Source organism: Pteropus medius, unplaced genomic scaffold (assembly GCF_902729225.1).
Source record: "Pteropus medius unplaced genomic scaffold, Ma_sr-lr_union100, whole genome shotgun sequence".
In the NCBI taxonomy this organism is placed as follows: domain Eukaryota; kingdom Metazoa; phylum Chordata; class Mammalia; order Chiroptera; family Pteropodidae; genus Pteropus; species Pteropus medius.
The window spans coordinates 9,505,933-9,525,353 of NW_024352787.1; the positions used below are offsets into that span (position 1 = coordinate 9,505,933).

Here is a 19,421-nt window from a genome sequence, read left to right on the forward strand (position 1 = left end):
AATCCTAACCCTGAAAACAACAACCACAAAAATTCACGTTGATGGCAATTCTAAAAAAGGGAAGTTTAATGTTAATAATAAATTATGACTTCCAAAAATTTGTTAGTATGCAATGAAGACCAAATTGGTATCATCATAAATAGCAAAAATAAAAATCTGTCAACAGTATTAAATACTAAAGTGAATACAGTATGTAGAGTTTTATAACATTCCTGAGACTGCTATCCTTATAGAAAGGCCTGCTTGCAAGGTAGGCCCTTGGCTGGTATCTGAGAACTTGTATGTTGGAAAGGGTCGCCCGTCATCCCAATAAGAGTAGCTCATTGTGCCTAAACTGTTTGTGCAAACAACGTGGTTTATTTTGAACACTTGTTTTCCTTCTGGGAGCCCGGAATTTTGTTATATGCTAGAGAGAGGGAGCCTATGTGACCAACTCCAATAGAAACCCTGGGTATTTAGTCTCTAATGAGCTTCCCTGGTAGACAATATTTCACACATGTTGTGTAATTCACAGCCAGAAGAATTAAGTACATACTGTGTGACTCTACTAGCAGAGGGGAGGACTCTTGGAACCTTTTGCCTGGTTTCCTCCAGACATTGCCCCATGTGCCTTTTCTCTATAATGATTTTACTTTGCATCCTCCACTATAATAAATCATAGCCACAAGTCAACTATATAGTGAGTCCTGTGAATCCTAGCAAATCATCAAAACTGGGGGTAGTCTCGATGGACACAGGTAAAATTCATTCTTTATATTTAAACTAAACAGAGGCACTAGAAAACTTTTTTAAAGTTTTATATAACCTCTTTCATTTCCTATCTTGGAATGACATACAGAGTGCAAATGTATATGTAGGAAATTATTAAATATATTTAAAAATAAGACCATTTTGAATATCAATGGTCTTCTCTTATACTAAAAGATATTTCAAGTACACATTATCCTAAATTTATGATCCTTCAAACAGAGTTCAATAAATCAGACTTATGGTTTTTTTTTTTTAAAGTATCCTGATAAGTATCCATAACGGAAGGAATAGAATTCTAAGTAATTTGGACCTTCAAAAAATATAAATGTAAAATGTTGATGGGGGACCTTCCTCCCACAGATCCAGACACATGCACACAGTGGACCCCAGATACACATACACAGAGCACCACGGATGCACACAGAGAGAGCCAGAGAGAGAATCGGACAGAGAAAGAGATGCAAACTCACACGCAGCCAGAAAGACACAGAGACAGGAAAAAACCAATCACACACACAAAGATACAAAACAGCATATGTTGTTAATGGCTAATCATATTAAAAACAAACAACTTAAAAAATCACAAATTCACTGGCATTAATTTCCACCATTAACCTTAGTATACTTTGTGCTAATAAAAAATAATAAAAGTTGCCAGGAAAAATTGGATCTGATTTCATATCTAATATGGGAATTAATACATATAACTTTATTATCATAAATAGAAAAAAAGTAGCAATTAGCTTAGCTATTTTTAACCTTTGGTCTTTGGAGAATGACTACTTTTTCCGCAGCACAATATTTTCACTCTTCCTGCCATGAAATACCTACCTGTGACCTTTAGTACACTATCAATAACCTTGGACATTAGTTCCTTTAACCCTCATTCCAACTGCTCACTGGCAAGCTTCTCTGATATGCCATAACTATAAAATGTATTCTCAAACATACTATAATCATAACATCTATGTTCTTAAAACTTATTAATAACAAAAAAATGGCTGGAACATGTAAGTGTGCTCAGAAAAAAGGAACTGGTAGACATTAGGCACAAAAGGATGAGCTAAATAAGCTTATGTTTCAAATGTGTTCCTTTATACTATTTTTAATAAAGCAAATAATCCTATTTTATCAGTGATAGACATTTACAAGATTTCTGCATTAATAAAAACTTTTAGCATATATATAATTATGTGTGTACATATACCTCTGATCATATTCAACATGATGCAGTTTTAAATGAAAACCTGCAGGAAATGAGACTGTTGCGAAGGAAGAGTTAGCATCTATTTTAGATATTCAAGTGCTATCATCAATCAATCAATGCTTGCGTGTGCCATAGCTTGTGACATTAGCATTATCAAGAAAGAGAAGACTGTAAGGAGAGAATAAAAATCTAAGGCCATAAAGGAAAACAGGGCATACAGTAGTAAATAACAGTGAACTGCCCCTACCAAATTGATTTTGTTGTTGCTCAAAGACACCAATAGCGAAGGATGCCTTTCTCTATCATACAGGCTCACTTGGGAAATGGCCACAAGCAGAGCGAATTGTTTTTGCTGGATATTAACAACAGTTAACATAGTGCTCACAATGGGACAGGCACTGTTTCCCAAAATGAATCATGTTTTTATTCATGTAATTATCTATACACTACACACTGAGTTTTGTTGCTGTTTTTTAATCACAAGAGAATCTTTCATACATGTTTACAAGAAAGATTCTCATCTACTTATTGAATACCTGTGGGCCAGACACTGTAGTTGGCACTTCCCACATATTTTATCTCATTTAATGTTCACAACTCTGTAAGGCAGTAATTATTATTATTTACCTCGATTTTACAGTAAACACATTTTCCCACTGTCATCCCAAAGGTCACCAATTCATTTCTAAATCCACCTCGTTTTCTTTTCCTTATCACTAGGTTTCACTTTAACTCGATTCAAAATATCTCCTAAATATTTCATCTACTTTAAAGTCAAGGTTACCATTGAATATTACTTTAAAAATCTCCATTTTTTTAGGCTATTTTAAATTTTGTTTGCATATGTAATCTCTAGGTTCACACACACATTTTACAGTAATGGTTTGGTAGGAATCTAACATTCAACCAAGTGACAGCAATTTACATCACTGTACATTCAAATGGGTAAGAAAATGACTAAACCAGTAAAAAAATGAGTATTTACTAAACCAAACCCTTTAACCAAGGGTAGAATAAACATTTCAAGCATTAATCATTAGCTGCTATACAGCACTGGTGTGGTTAGATTCAGTTCCTGCCTCAAAGGCTTACAATCTAATTAAACAATACAGATAACACACACTGGCAAAAGAGAACAAAAGGAAGATGAGCATTAACTAAGTGGCCATCAGTTTAACCCCTGACATGTTTCTTCAAGGTCAAAACAATTTTACAGAAAATAAAGCTGTGACAAGTAGAAAACAGAGTTTAAATAAACTGCTACCAAAGAACATCTGGAAACATGACAGAAAATGAAATGAAAATGCAGAATCTAAAACTCTGTTTATCCAAAATAATATAAATTAACCAGTTGTTTTGTTGCAAATGCGGTGCTAGCCCTTTTCTCCCTTATGGAGATAGAAAGGCTTATCAATACAAATTCAATATGAAATTAATCAAAGTCAACATGTTCTGCTCTGCAAATTGTCAACTTGATAGGTCAGGCTAATGAATTTGTTAGCTGTCTAGCAACCAAATGCCATTGATTGGTCTTATCTTGCTGAGTGAATTTAAGACTGCCTTTACTTCTATTCTACCACAAATTCTCTCTGAAATAGTTCAGATTTACCGATAAGATTTGTATTATTACCCAAAGGCCTACCCTCATGTACAATCAGCAACTAAAAACAACAGTAACAATAGAGAAAAAACAGAAAACAAAAAGGAGATATTCTTAAGCATGTAAGAAACAATAAAACAGATAATTTAGCTCTGAGTAAAATGTTCCCTTTACATCCCAGACTATGATACGATTACTGTCAAATATTTGTAAGATCACTTCCTACACCATCTCTTATCATGATAAAAATTGCTTTAGCCTTTCATTTTAGATTATCTAAATATGAAGACTAATAATACAAACACAGAATAAGACACCTATTTTTACAACTCCCTACTATTACATTTACTTTTTGTATCCTGACCATTAATATTTATTCTCAACAAAATTCAGCACCTTATTTCTTAATCACTAACATTTATTTTAATCACTAAGCCAACGAGTATACTGAATATAATATAGGACGACTAAAATCACTGAATTTTATAAACTTACTTTTCAGCAAAATCTTTACTTCACCATTTTCTTTCTTGATCTCATTCATTACTTTATGCTTCTTTTTTTCTCTCTCTTTTTCCTTATCTCTCTCTTTAACTTTGTCTTTGAGTTTATCTAAAAGACAAAATAAAGAAAATGTTTTAATCTATTTTACAATTTTATTTTTTTTCCATGAACTATAGTGCAGTGTCTAGAATTATAATACACCAAGAAAATCAGAATGAGAAAAAATGACATTTTTCTTCCTCTCAGGTTTTGGGAAACATTTTTAAATTTCCTTTCACATATTGAACATAAAATACATAATCACATGTCATAAACTGTCAAAATTTATCACACATTTCATTCTAAAGATTATTTTTCACTTCAAGTCAACCACAATATTAGACTAACTTCAAATCACTTAAAATAATTGGCTAACTTTAATTGATACAATAAACTACAGTGGAAAAAGTGCTAGCTTTGAAGTAGGGCATATCTAGATTGGTAACATAACACTGGAAAAACTGAGACTCAGTTTCCTAATCTGTAAAATGGTGGTTGATATCTTTCTCACAGGTTATTATAAAGACTCAATGAAGAAAGATATTAAATGACTACCAGTGCCTATTACACATAAGACTGGATGTTAGTTCCCGTAACCTTGCACCTTCTAAAAAGTGTATGATTGATGTGGCTAGCTGATATTATGATATTAAAACAAATGGTATAAGAACTCTAAGAATCATTGTCTGAATTCTAAAAATTCAAACTTTGAGCTGATAAAATTATTTGATGTCTTATTAATTCTTGTTTGTTCAATCATGCACCCAGCAAAAAAATGTAGAGGAGAATTTTTAAATAGTGATGTAGTCTTTGCCCTCCAGAAGCGTACTATTGATTACGAAGCCATGACGGAAGCATACAAAAAACCATAAAATATGCTTCTATTTAACTGAGATTATATAGTATATAAGCATACTGCATAATTTCTTAAAATCCATCCTTACTTTCCTTTCTAAGTATAAATATTACCATCATTTAGTTCCTAATCACCTAATGAGTATATTACTGTTTATATCATCACTGACAAATAGAAATATGTTTACCACATTTGTAAATTTAAATTTTTCCTGCAGTCACATTACAAACAAAAAGAAATGGGTGAAATTAATTTTAATATACTTTATTTAACCAATATATCCAAACATCATTTCAAAATGGAACGAATACTATAAAATAATTGATATTTTACATTTTTTTATAGTAAGATTTCAAAATTCAGTGTATATTTTACACTTAACAGCAAAATTCAAAGTAGTTCCACTTTAAATACTCAACAGCCACATGACACTAGTGGCTACCATACTCAAAACAACTCAGGTCTAGACTACTTAAATAGATAATTCTCAAAAATATTAAACCCATGTATTTAACAACTTACACTCAATAATAAAAAAATATATAAATTCAAACAAAACATTCTCACCTACCAGACTGACAAAGTGCTTTTTTAAAAGTGATTAATACTGAAAGCAGATGAGAGAACAGTTGATGGTAGAGCAAACTAAACAGGGATTCATTGACGAATATTTGTTGCTGAGTATAAGAAAAGGTTTAGAGTACAGATGTAAATAAGCTAAATAAGGTCCTCATATGTTCACATATAACTTAAATTATATAATAAATTAAGCTGTTCTCCTACTTTAAAAATTAGTTTGCCACTCTTATGTTTTGATGTTTAAAGTCCTTAAAATCCTATTATAGGCTGTCATCCAGCCATGTTGCTCCAAATAGCTGGAGCTTAGACACATAAGCTATTATTTTCTAAGTAACCACACATCCTTAAAAATAAACTATTTATATATCATTTAAAATCACAACTGAAGTTTATTAAAGTATAATATACATACCAAAAAAACCATGTAAGTATAAAGCTCAATTTTTACAAAATGAACAGCACCTCAGAATCCCTCTGTGCTTCCTTCCAGACTTTATGCAGCACATGGTTACTCAGGGTAACCATGATCTTTACTTCTAACCACATAGATTATAATAACTGCAGAATTTTAATGGTGTATATAAAGAATATGATATACTATAATTCTATTATGGTTGCAAAATATAAGTATTTTTCAGGATAAAATTATATTAGCTTTCAGGAAATAAAACTAATACAGTATGATTCAAGTTTTCACACTTTATTCCTAACTATATTTATTTGCAGACTTCATAGACTTTTTTAGAGTAGTTGAACAGAGATTTCCCATACATATCTCCTGCCCTTACACATCCCAATAAAATATTATAAAGTCGAACGTGTGAAGTCATATAAAACATCTACAGAAACAAAAACGATCTCACAGCCAAGACAATAGTGACTGTCAACATAAATGTAGTTACCTACCACTCCACATCCAAACATTCCAAGCAAACAAAGCAAACACAAACCATTATATAAGCACAAAGAAAAGCATTTTTGTGACAGAACTGCTGTCCTAAACTACACACCTGTCTCGAACTTCTGACTTACTTTTCGCTCTTCCTGGAATTTTTTGCTTGTCATAGCATATATTTTTTGAAAATCCAACTTTAAATTCCTCCATTAAATTTTCTGTAATCATGTTACAGAATACATAAAAATGTTATATTACAGGTAAATATGTTACAGCTACAAGAAAGTGGGAAGCGTACAAGTCCAGAAGACATAGGTTCAAGTTTAAACTCTGCAATCTTGATAATGACCTAGGTTCAAGTTTAAACTCTGCAACCTTGATAACTAATAAACTTTCAGATCTCCAATTTCAGCTGTAAAATGAAGTTTATGTAAAGGTTAAATAGGAAATATATACAAAAGGATTTTATAAATATATAAGCTTTATGAATGTAAAAAATTATCATCTCCATCTAGACAGACAAAGATACCTACCCATAAAAGCAAAACATAATAAACATTTTTGGCCATAAGAACTCAGAACACCACTCGCTGGCCAAAAAATCTCAAGGCTGCTGCTATCACACTGTAATGCATTCATATTTATAAACATCAATTCTAGATCTTTTCACAAGAAAAATGGCTACCTGGCATGTTTACTCTAATACATTATTCTTCTAAAAACTGTCATTCTTAGTTTTTATTCATTTATTTTCATAACCAAGAATTTGTATAGTTTTATCCTTCACGTTCTAATCAAAGGCTTGTAAAGAACTTCTAGCTTGCCTTCCATCACAATTCTTAGAATAAAAGAATTATTTCACCACAAGAACAAAAAATATCGGTTTTGAAAAGTCCAACTTAAGGAGTAAAGATTTTATTTAAAAATAAAAAGGGGCACAGAGGGCGAACAAATGCAAACAGAAACATGATAGTTTGAATCTGAAGAGGCAAAAGAAATAAACGACTAAGTCATTATCAACACAGAACAAACTATAAGTTATACATGTGAAAAAATACACATGGGGTAAAAACATACCTTATACATAAAGTTAATATATAAAAAAGAAAGTTACTTAAAATACTTTAAAACGAAGAATGTCAGAAACATGAGTAAGAGACATCCCCAGATGTCTCCCCTTGAAACAACAATAAGCTGAACATCTAAAACTCAACAAAAAATACCCAAACTTCACATGAGCATGTCTGAGCGTGAGATCTACACATAAGAGCTACCACAGGTCAGAACCCCTGAGTGTGGCAGGGTAAAGAAGCTGTCTCTTGCAGCTGGAGCTTCCTGCAGGAGGAGGGGAGGAAAGAAAGTGCCACAGGTTCCCTGAGCAACGCTACCTGGGAGAGCTGCGAGCTCCATGTGGCCCACGGCACAGCCCAGGGATCATGGCAGAAAGAGAAATGAGGAGGGCAGAGAAGCCATGGTTGCAAAATGCGAGGCTGAGCTGCAGCCTCTATACCTCAACCCATAGGGCACCTCCCCCCATTTCCTCCAAGAACAAACTCCGCAGAGGCCCAGGGGAATCTGAGCAAACGCTACTGAAACCATCATACTGAAAGAGGCTGAGACTCAGGGTAGTGTGCGTGACTGAATATCTATAAGGAAAAAAAAGGCATCTCAAAGACTTTATATTAAGCAGGGATCCAAGAGGCTTACATGCCATCTACAGAAAACCAAAAGAAAAACACCTTCTTTGTAACAGGCTAACTAGAGACTTTTATATAATAAATCTTTCTGGGGGAGGGGAGTGAGCAGAATACATCTCCATCATTGCCCAGGTGGAGAAATAGTCCATTAAACACCATGAACAACCAAGGTGACATGGCAGCTCAAAAAGAAAGAGAAAAATCTCCTGAAAACAAGCTTAAAGGCATTAAAATATGTGACTTAAGTGACAGAGAACTGAGGATGGTACTTCTGAAAAAACTCAGTGAGATCCAAAACAATTCAAATCAACAATTTCAGGAATTGAAAAAACAACTACATGAGCAGAGCAAGGAGACTGAAACCCTCAAAAAGAACCAAATAGAACTTCTGGAGATGAAGAACATACTGAAAGAGATGAAAAATGAAATAGCAAGCTTGAGAAATAGAGTGGACCAAATGGAGGAAAGGATCAGTGATATCGAAGGCAGAAATCTAGAAATAAATTAGAAGGAAGAAGAAACAGAAGAATAAAAAATAATAAAAGAAAAATACAAGAACTAGCTGATACCATCAGGAGAGGAAACATAAGAATAATGGGCATAATCGAAGGGGAGGAAAAGAAGCAGGGATTAGAAAGCATTTGCAGACAAATAGTTGACGAGAATTTACCAAATCTAAGGAATGAGCTAGAGGTGGGAATTCAAGAAGTCAACAGAACACCCAATTATCTCAACCCAAAAAGGCTTTCTCCAAGACACACTGTATTAAAATTCTCAAAAATCAATGACAAAGAAAGAATTCTAAGAGCAGCCAAGGAAAAGAAGATGGTAACTTATAAAGGAAAACCCATGAGATTATCATCGGACTTCTCAGCACAAACCTATTAAGCCATAAAGGAGTGGAATCAAATAAAAAAACTATTAAACAAAAGAACTACCAGCCAAGAATACGTATCCAGCTAAGCACCCCTTTAGATATGAAGGAGAAATAAAGACCTTTCCAAATACAAAAATTGAGGGAATTCTCCAGTACGAGGCCTGCACTACAAGAAATACTAAAAGGAGTCAGCTCATCTAAAACAAAATGACGGAAAAAAAAAATACATAACTAGGAGTAAGGCAACTATCAGGCAGGTAGAAGCCAAGGAGTGCAACCTTTACTAAAAATGGGGCATTATAAGCTTAAACGATAAAAAAGATTTGCTATAGCGAGATAGTAATGAATGTTCAGCATACATAGGGACAAATTGAGATAACAATGACTGAAAAGGGAAGGATTCAAAGATCCAAATTCTCAAAGAGGAATGGAGTTAAGGCAGAAGAAGAAAAAAATGAACTATATATATACGTGTGTGTGTGTGTGTGTGTGTGTGTATGTATCCTCTCCATATTCATAGCGGTAACCACACACCAAAGATTCAGAACTGAAGTATATAACATAAAACAAAAAGGAGCAGAGGGAAAACGCACAAAAGCCAACCAAAAAAAAAAAACAAAACACAAGGACAAGGAAGCAATGGAAACACTGAATTAAGAGAAAGCAAAACATAAGATGGTCATAGGAAAACTTCATATTTCAATAATCATTCTAAATGTAAATGGACTGAACTCACCAATAAAAAGGCACAGAGTGGCAAATTGGATCAAAAAATAAAACCTATATGCTGCCTCCAGGAGACACACCTCAGTTCCAAAGACAAATATAGACTAAAAGTAAAAGGATGGAAAATGGTATTTCAAGCAAATGGCATTCAGAGAAAAGCGGGAGTAGTGGTACTAATATCGGACAAAACAGACGTCAAAATAAAAAAGATAAGGAAAGATACTGTAGGACACTTCATAATGATAAAGGGAATCATACACCAAGAAGACATGACACTTATTAATATCTATGCTCCCAATCAGGGAGCCTCAAAACATGTAAAGCAATTACTAACAGAACTAAAGGGAGAAACAGACCAAAACAATATCGTAGTAGGGGACTTAAATACCCCACTGTAGGATATGGACAGATCATCCAAACAGAAAATCAATAAGGAAATAACATCCTTAAATGACACATTAGACCAACTGGACATAACTGACATTACATTCAGAGGCTTTCATCCCAAAACAGCTGCTTATACATTCTTCTCTAAGTGCACATGGAATATTCTCAAAGATTGACTATATACTAGGACACAGAGATAGCCTCAACAAATATAAGAAGGTTGAAATGACACCAACCATATATGCTCTGAAGCTGGAGATCAACTGCAAAATGAAAGCGGGAAGAACCACAAATACATGGAGATTAAACAACACGCTACTGAAGAATGAGTGAGTCAGATGACATGATTCTCTACATAGAAAACCCTAAAGACTCCACAAGAACACTACTAGAAACAATAAGCAAATACAGGAAAGTTTCTGGATACAAATCAACATTCAAAAATCCATAGCATTCCTATATTCTAATACTGAAGTGTCAGAAAAATGGAAAAAATAATTCCTTTTGCAATTGCAACAAAAAGAATAAAATACCTAGGAATAAATCTAATGAAACATGTGAAGGACCTGTATAATGAAAACTATAAGACTCTATTAAAAGAAATCAAAGAAGATACAAAGAAATGGAAAGATATTCTGTGTTCTTGGACTGGAAGAATCAACATAGTTAAAATGACCTTATTATCTAAAGCATTATACAGATTTAATGCAATACCCATCAAAATTCCATCGGCATTTTTTAAAGAAATAAAACAAAAAAATCATCAGATTTGTATGGAAGCATAAAAGACCCTGAATTGCCAAAGCCATCCTGAGGAAAAAAACATGGCTGGAGGCATCACTCTGCCCGACTTCCAATTATACTACAAAGCGACAATAATCAAAATGGCATTGTATTGGCAGAAAAACAGACATACAGACCAGTGGAACAGAATCGAGAGTCCAGAAATAAACCCATTTTTATATGGGCAAATAATTTTCAACAAAAAAGCCAAAAACATACAATGGAGAAAGGAAAGCCTCTTCAATAAATGGTGCTGGGAAAACGGGAAAGCTACCTGCAAAAGAACGAAACTAGATTGTTATCTATCACCACACACCAAAATTAACTCAAAATGGATCAAGGACCTAAATATAAGACCTGAAACAAGAAAATGCATAGAAGAAAACATAGGAACTAAACTCAGGGACCTTGTATTTACAGAGGATTTTATGAATTTAACCTCAAAGGCAAGGGAAGTAAAAGCTAAAATAAATGAATGGGACTACATCAAACTAAAAAGCTTCTGCACAGCAAAAGAAATCGTCAACAAGGTAAAGAGACAACCATTCCAATGGGAAAATATATTTCCAAGCGACACCTCCGATAAGGACCTGATATCCAAAATATATAACTCGATTACAAAAAAAAAAATGACCCAATCAAAACACAGGCAGAGGACCTGAACAGACACTTCTCCCTAGAGCACATACAAATGGCCAACAAATATATGAAAAGATGCTCAACATCGCTAGCTATTAGGGAAATGCAAACCAAAAACCACAATGAGATACCATCTCACACCTGTTCGAATGGCTATGCTCAACAGGACAATAACAAATGTCGGCGAGGATGCAGAGAAAAAGGAACCCTCAGACACTGCTGGTGGGGACTGCAAATTGGTACAGTCACTATGGAAAACAGTATGGAGGTTCCTCAAAAAAACTAAGAGTTGATCTACCATGTGATCCAGCAATCCCTCTACTGGGTATTTACCCCAAAGACTTGAAAACTTATAACCGAAAAGAGATTTGCACACCGATGTTCATAGCAGCATTGTTCACAGTGGCCAGGACATGGAAGCAACCGAAGTGTCCTACGATAGATGATTGGCTAAAGAAGCTGTGGTACATATATACAACGGAATATTACTCAGCCATAAGAAGAGATGAAATACTGCCATTTGTGACGTGGTTGGACTTTGAGATAATCATGCTAAGTGAAATAAGCCAGACAGAAAAAGTTGAAAATCACATGATATCACTTATATGTGGGATATAATCCTAAAAGCAACAAATGAACAGGACAAACAAACAAACTTATAGACATGGACAATAGACTAGAGGTTACCAGAGGGGACAGTCGGGGGTGGCGGGGGTGTTAGATGAAGAAAAGAGGGTCAAATATGAGGTGACAGAAAGAAAGCTAACTACAGGAGGTGAAGATACAATGCAATATATATGCCTTACTGTTAAACTGTACACTTGAAACTTACTGAATTTCATTAACCAGTGTTACCAAAAAAAATAAAATATATATACTTTAAAACAAAATATAAATGGGATTTTCAAATACATGGTCAAGTTATGATTTAGCAGTATATCATCAGTGTAACATGTATTTTATTTACCAAATAAATTTCTATTGAGCACTTATGCACAAGAGATAAAAATAAATAATATCGCTGTACTAAAGTATCTTACAATCAATAAGCTATCAGTTCATTCAAAGTACCACTTTGGAAAACCAGTTCTTAAATGATAAAACCTTTTTTTCATCTGGTTATAATAAAATTCACTAGTCTCCACCAGTATAAAGTCGTTAAAATAATGTAGAGATAAAAACATACACACACATATAAAAATATAAAAACATCAGATGAATCGCTACAGTAAAACATAAAAAGGATTAAGAATCCTTTTAAGAGATTTATTTAATAATACATCAACAACTCACTTATCTGGAATTTTCAGAATAATTCAGACTTCCACATAACAAAAGACTGTCACTTTTTTAAACCATTCTAATAAGTTTTTAAAATGTACTATATACTACTATAAAAATGTAAGAAATAAAAGTCTTTTTATTATGACAAAAATACTCATATTTGATGACATCAAAAACAAACAAAAAATTTTTAACTGGTCAAAACTAAAAAACAGTAATTGAGTGTCATTTCATTTTTATTGTCTAGCTGTCATTTTTCATTCCAGAGAGGTGACAGTTGTAACTTCTGGCAGCCAGCGATAGGCTCATTCTCATTTGCTATGTGCTAAGACACTAGACCAGGTCCATCAGTACTATACTGTGTAATACAATAAGCAGGTGCACTAGCTCTAGCTCTATAACAGCAAATTTCACACTGCATTCTAGTTAGTTACAAACATATCATTCTCCTTATCATCATTCCTGCCCCAATCTGTATATGGTCTTTGAAGGTTGAGAAGGCTCTCCCTCAATGAATGCTTGTTTGATATATGAAATAGGTCCAATGATAGTGTGCAGCATAACTTTCTTTCCTATAAGGTGCTCTAGGTTGACCTCTGTTAATCCTTTCTTTTCCTCCACCATGCCACAGCAAAAGAGAATTCTTAGTCCTTAAAATCTTCCAGAAGTAGTTCCTCAAATTTATTTCCCTTTTCTAACTAGCCTGGTCATTTTTGTCAAAAAGCTCTAAGATTTATTGAAGTTACTCCTCCAATATGAGACTACTATTTTTCTGGGTAAGTCTCAATACAGACAGATAATTTTCCCCATAAGACAATGGGCTAATTTCCTTTTTATGTAGAGCTCTTTTTATATAAAGCACTCATAATTTAATAATTAAAAAGAATTAAAAAAATAAAAAACAGAAAATCTTAAAAAGAAAAGAGAAAGGTGAAAATTTCAGACTGTTCATGTCAAATAAACATGAAAAAAAAGTTCAATCTTATCAGCATTCAAAATAATAAAAATTAAAACAATGTGAAACCATTTTTCACCTATCAAATTGATGATTTTTCTTAAAAATAACAATAACCAGTGCTGGCAAAGGTGAAGTGAAACAGGCACTTCTACACAAAGATGAGGAATATAAACTGAAAGTCTTACTAGAGGACAATTTAACAATATGTTGAAAAAGCATTAAAACTAATCATTCCTCTGATGCCGCTATTCCACTGCTAGGATTTCATAAAAAGGAAATAACTAGGCCTGTACGAATACACATGAACAAGGGTCCTTGCTTCATATTATTCATAGTAGTGAAAAACTGTAAATAACTTAAATGTTTAATATGGAGGTCAGTTAAATAAATTTGGGTATATTCATAAATGGAAAATTATGAAGCCATTAAAAATCATATTTGAATAAGTAAGTTAACATCATGGGGAAAATTTTTGTTAGAGGAAAACTGCCAAGTTAACATATATAAATGTAAATCTATAAAAGAGTCCCAAGTCTGTCATATATATGTGTGTATATGCATACCTGTGTGTACACACACACACACACACACACACACACACACACGGGGATCTTAAAACAAAGGGAAATTGTTCAAAAGTTTATATATAGAGTAGGACTTCAGTCCTCCCAAACAGTCTAGTAATCATTCTAATCTAAAACTTTAAAGCAAACATTGAATTTTCATTTTCTGGAGAAACTGAATAGGCTTCAAGACTCAGATACCCCAGGCAAGGCAAAGGGTGGAGCTAAAAACAAGCTGACTGTACTTCTTGAAAAAGTTTAAACCAAAATGAATATGGAAATTAAAAAAAGAGAACTTTTGGAAATTAAAAATACAATGGCAATCTATGGCCATGCCACCCTTAACATGCCAGATCTCATCTGATCTCAGAAGCTAAGCAAGGTCAGGCCTGGTTAGTATTTGGATGAGAGACCATCTAGGAAGACCAGGTGCTATAGGTGTTTAAAAAAACAAAAAAACAAAAAAACAAAAATATAATGGCAAAGTCAAAAGGCTTAATTAAAAGTTTGGAAGATAAAGTTGAGATAATCTTTCAAAAGGCAGAGCAACAAGTTAAAGAAGTGGAAAATAAGGTGACATAAAGGATCTACTACGGAGATCCAATATAGAATTAACTGAAATTTCAGAAAAAGAACGGAATTTTATAGGGAAGAAAAATATTAAAAATAAGTAAGTTTTCTCAGAGAAGATCAGTCTCCAAAGTAAATATTCTTTCAAAAAATGAGTACAAAGAATGGAATTCACCACCATAGCCCCCCTTTCCACACACACATCAGACATGCCATCATGAAATCTCACTATACTGGAAATATAGAAAAGATTTTAAAAGCCTCCAGGGGAACGGGGACGAAAACGTTGCATATAAAATATTAGGCAACAGTGTGGAACTGGACTCTTCAACACAACAGTAGATGTTAGAAAGCAATACAGTTAAGCCTTCAAAATTCTGAATGAAAATAATTTTTAACCTAGAATTCTAAAATCTGCCAAACTATAAAGTATGAGGGAAGACATTTGCAGACGAGCAAAAGTTTAAAAATTTTTACCACACATGCATCATTTCTTAGGAAGTTACTTGAAGGTGTACTGAAGTAAGCTGAGTAAACAAAAAAGGAAGACGACATGGGACCCAGGAAACAGGGCAAACACAGGAAAGCACACTAGAAAATACTAGTATGACAGCTGTGTAGCTGGCTCAAATGGTGACCAGTTCAGGTCAAAGCACAGGAAAGGAGCACTGCAGAAACAAGACTTCCAGGAATAAAGGAGAACTATGAGACCAACTCTTACCACAGAACACAGAGAACAGGGCAGAAAATGAAGAAATAGATATATATGGTAAATGAAAGAGACATTTTTAACTACATGAAAGCCAAGAAGGCCATACAGAAAAGCATCTCTGATCTGCAAACAGTATTTGCAAAGTCATAGTAAGCACTGATTATTGCTTCAACTGAGGTTTATGAAATTATGAAAGAGAGAGAAAAGCTAGGTTATAAAAGTGCTAAACTTTTATTTGTCTTAAGAATGCAATACGTAAGTCTAGAACCAATTGAACAAAAAACAAAAGGTAGTATGAGCATGTTATTCAGAAATTTGGAATTAAAAGATGAGAACTAAAAGAGTTACAAGGGCAAGGAATGGAAAGAGTTAAGACCATTTCTCATTATGAACCTTTCAGTATTGATTTTTTAAAATTAAATATTATTATTACTTTTTTTTTAGAAATTTACAAAGTCATGGTCTTCCTCTCAAAAACCTATAATCCCAGTTGAATCACAAGAAAAAAAAATCAGACAAATCTCAATTGAGGAACATTTTTCAAAATACCTGACTCATCAAACTGTCGAAGTCACCAAAAGCAAGACAGGTCTAAGAAACTGCCACAGCCAAGAAGAGCCTAAATAGGTTGACTAAATGTAATACGGTGTCCTGAATGGGATCCTTGAACAAAAAACAGAACTTTAGATAAAAACTAAGAAAATCTGAATAAAATATGGACTTTAAGTTAATGATAATGTATCAATATTGGTTCATTAATTGTGCCAAATGGACTAGACATATGTAAGATTTTAATAATAGGAGAAATTGAGTATAAATGGGAGCTCTGAGCTCTGTACTATCTTTGAAGCTTTTCTGTAAACCTATTACTATTCTAAAATTAAAACCTTACTAAAATTTATATTTGTTTATAAAGGCAAAATTTAAAAGAAATACACATGGATTCACACAGGTGCGTACATATGTGTATAAATTTAACACTATGTAATAGAGCTCCAAGGCACACTGTTAAGTAAAAAGAGCAAGTTATAGGAAAATGTGCAGTTTTAAAGTTTTTAAAAATATAGTTTTTGTGAGTGTGTATTGTGTACATATGTATATATGTTAATGCAAAGAGAAAGTTCTGGAAGGACAAATACAAACATCTAACAAGAGTTAACTCCTGGGGTAGGAACAAAACAAACTCTTGTTTTTTTGTTTCATGTACTTCTAAATTATTTGAAATTTCTACAAAAGAGGGATTTATATTTACATATTACTTGCGTAATTAAGTTGTTAGCCTAAATCTTTCCTGAAAAAATAACTGACAATTATAATCAGACAAGTTTTTTAAAAAAGATTTAGAATCACTGATTATATATCATAAGGAAAGATAAAAGAAAAAAAAACTTCAAAATATAATGCCAAATTCATATATAACCTAACACACACACACACATGAAAATAATCTTTTTCCAAAATGCTCCCTTCATTAAAATTGTTCAAGTGCATTTCTACCTCACTTTATATACATTATCTCAAGGTTATGTAATAGTTAACAAAGAGAGGGAACAAAAGAAAATATGACTCAATTACATACATATTCTGAATATTCATACATACAGAATGTTAGATTTAAAAGCTTTTAAGAAAAACACAGAAATCTCATTCTATAGTATGACTCATTTAACCTCAGATTTTGGTATAAAATCGTACTTTCACATAGGTTCATTAGATTTTATTTTTTAATAGAAGTGTCATAAAAGTCCACACGAGCAGTTCTTAAGAAATGCTGGTAGAACTTCATGCTACAGCTTTCAGCCATGACACATTCTTGTAGCACAATCCTCAAATAGACTTCATGCTATCACAGTTTTGCTTGCTTTGGATATGCACCATAATTCACAATCGGTCTAAGCAACAACACTGATCATCTTCCCCATTATTTTCTCCCCATCCAGGAATAAGTATGGCTGGAAACAGGTCTGAGAATTAGCAGGAAGAACGGGAAAGAGAAATAATACAGAAGTGAGGAGGCAGAAGGGAAAGTACCATTACAAAAATGGTAAGAATATAAATGGAAAGTAAAAGGTGAAGGAGACAGGAAAAAGAAGAGAAAGGACTGCACATACAGTGAATAGGGAAAGAACAGACTTATCACAGCCCCTCGCCAATAAACCTAACCATGACTATCAAATCCAATGTCTTCTCAGCTCTTTTTTCTTGGTCCTCACTGCAGCAGACATCACTGACCTCTTCCTCAAAACTTCTCCCTAAGTGTCAGGAAAACTGCACTCTCCTATCTGACTAATAACTCATGATCCTCTCATCGAAACCTGCACATTCCCCTAGGATCTATCCTAGGAACGTTTCTCTCTTCTCTCTCTTTATTGACTCTAAAAATGCATTCCTATGATTTAAATTATAATCTTTAGGCAAATGAATCCCCAAATTAATCTAACAACCTAACCTCTCTGCCAAGCTCCATACCTTCATCTCCTTTACATTTAACACCAAAATTATCACCTTTCTCATATAAATAAAGTTCGAGCTCTCCTTCTAATTCCCTATTTATATTGGCATAACATCTTTAACATCTTCCAACATCCCAATTCAAAAAATTCTCAACATCCCAATTCAAAAAATTCTCTTCCTTCCTTTATAATGTTTTCCCTTAACATTTAATCACTTGCTCAGTTTAGTCTATTTTTCCACTGAAATATGTTCATCTGTCTTCCTTTCCCTTTCAACAACCACAATCATAATTTCTCTTGTCTCCACCAATCCACTAAGCATGGAGTGACCAATAAACATTACTTGAAAGTACAATTTATCACGTCACTCTCCTCTCCTTTAAACAAAGATAAAAAGAAAACTCGCACAGTATGCCATTCAAAAATCTTCAAGAGTCAAGACTCACCTATCCTTATTTCTTCCACTACATAACAATGTGTATATACACAAGATTCTAGATTGTTTGATTCAGCATTACGCTAATGTCTTACTCCAAAATTTTTGCTAATACCATTTAGCTAGAATGTCTTTGTCCATCCCAATTCTGCCTACTTACATCCTACACATCCTCCAAGAGCTAGCTGAAATTCAGCTTCTTCCATTAAGCATTCCTTGGTCCCCACAACTAGAAATGATCATGGCCTCCTCCTCCCTTATGATTTAAATTCTGATTATTTGAGTAGCTGCTTTATCTGCCCTACTGGATTATCAATTCTTTTGCAGTTATTATATTTTACTCATCTTTTGTTTCTTCTATAGAATCTGGAATAGTGTTTTGCACATAACTGATGCTCAATATGAACAGTTTAAAGGGGGCAAAAGAAGGGTTAAAGTAAACAGAAACAAATTACCAGTGACAAAAATTACCATATTTGTCACTGGTAATTTGTTTCTGTTTACTTTAATTACCAGCAATCACAGAAGACAAAATAAAAAATAAAAAAAATAAAGAGCAATATGCAGAAAAAATAAAAGATAAGCATCAATAGTGTCTCTTGCATTGCAGCTAATTATCTCTTCAATTAAATTATAAATCCTCTAAAGACAAGAAATATAAACAGTTTTCCTCTTTGCATCCCTCCTAGTGACAAGCACACAGCATTCAGTAAATAAATGTTTGTTGAATCCACATAAGAAACAAGCAGAGGACAAATTAGAAAAACCGTGATGTAATACATGAAGAGGATGCTTTCAAAAGGCTCTAGAAATAAACAAGAAGATGTAGTGAGGCATGAGAAAAGAATACGTAAGAGTGTTTAGAGTGTGGCAGTTGCCAGAAAAGTTTCCACAGAATTAAATTTT

General features: G+C 33.4%; 1 protein-coding gene, 1 long non-coding RNA gene and 1 pseudogene across 3 annotated transcripts in view; 2 read left to right on the forward strand and 1 right to left on the reverse strand.

The window, feature by feature from the left end:
* RSBN1L (round spermatid basic protein 1 like) overlaps window positions 1–19,421 on the reverse strand; it is a 65,302-nt gene that overhangs the window by 29,290 nt on the left and 16,591 nt on the right. For both annotated transcript variants that reach the window (XM_039849008.1, XM_039849007.1), the window contains exon 2: window positions 4,053–4,169. In XM_039849008.1, coding sequence (XP_039704942.1) covers window positions 4,053–4,169 — 117 coding nt within the window. The remainder of the gene's footprint in view (window positions 1–4,052; window positions 4,170–19,421) is intronic.
* LOC120591527 (uncharacterized) overlaps window positions 1–19,421 on the forward strand; it is a 42,912-nt gene that overhangs the window by 21,162 nt on the left and 2,329 nt on the right. The gene's annotated exons all lie outside the window — the stretch shown is intronic.
* LOC120591969 (uncharacterized) lies at window positions 14,667–14,785 on the forward strand (annotated as a pseudogene).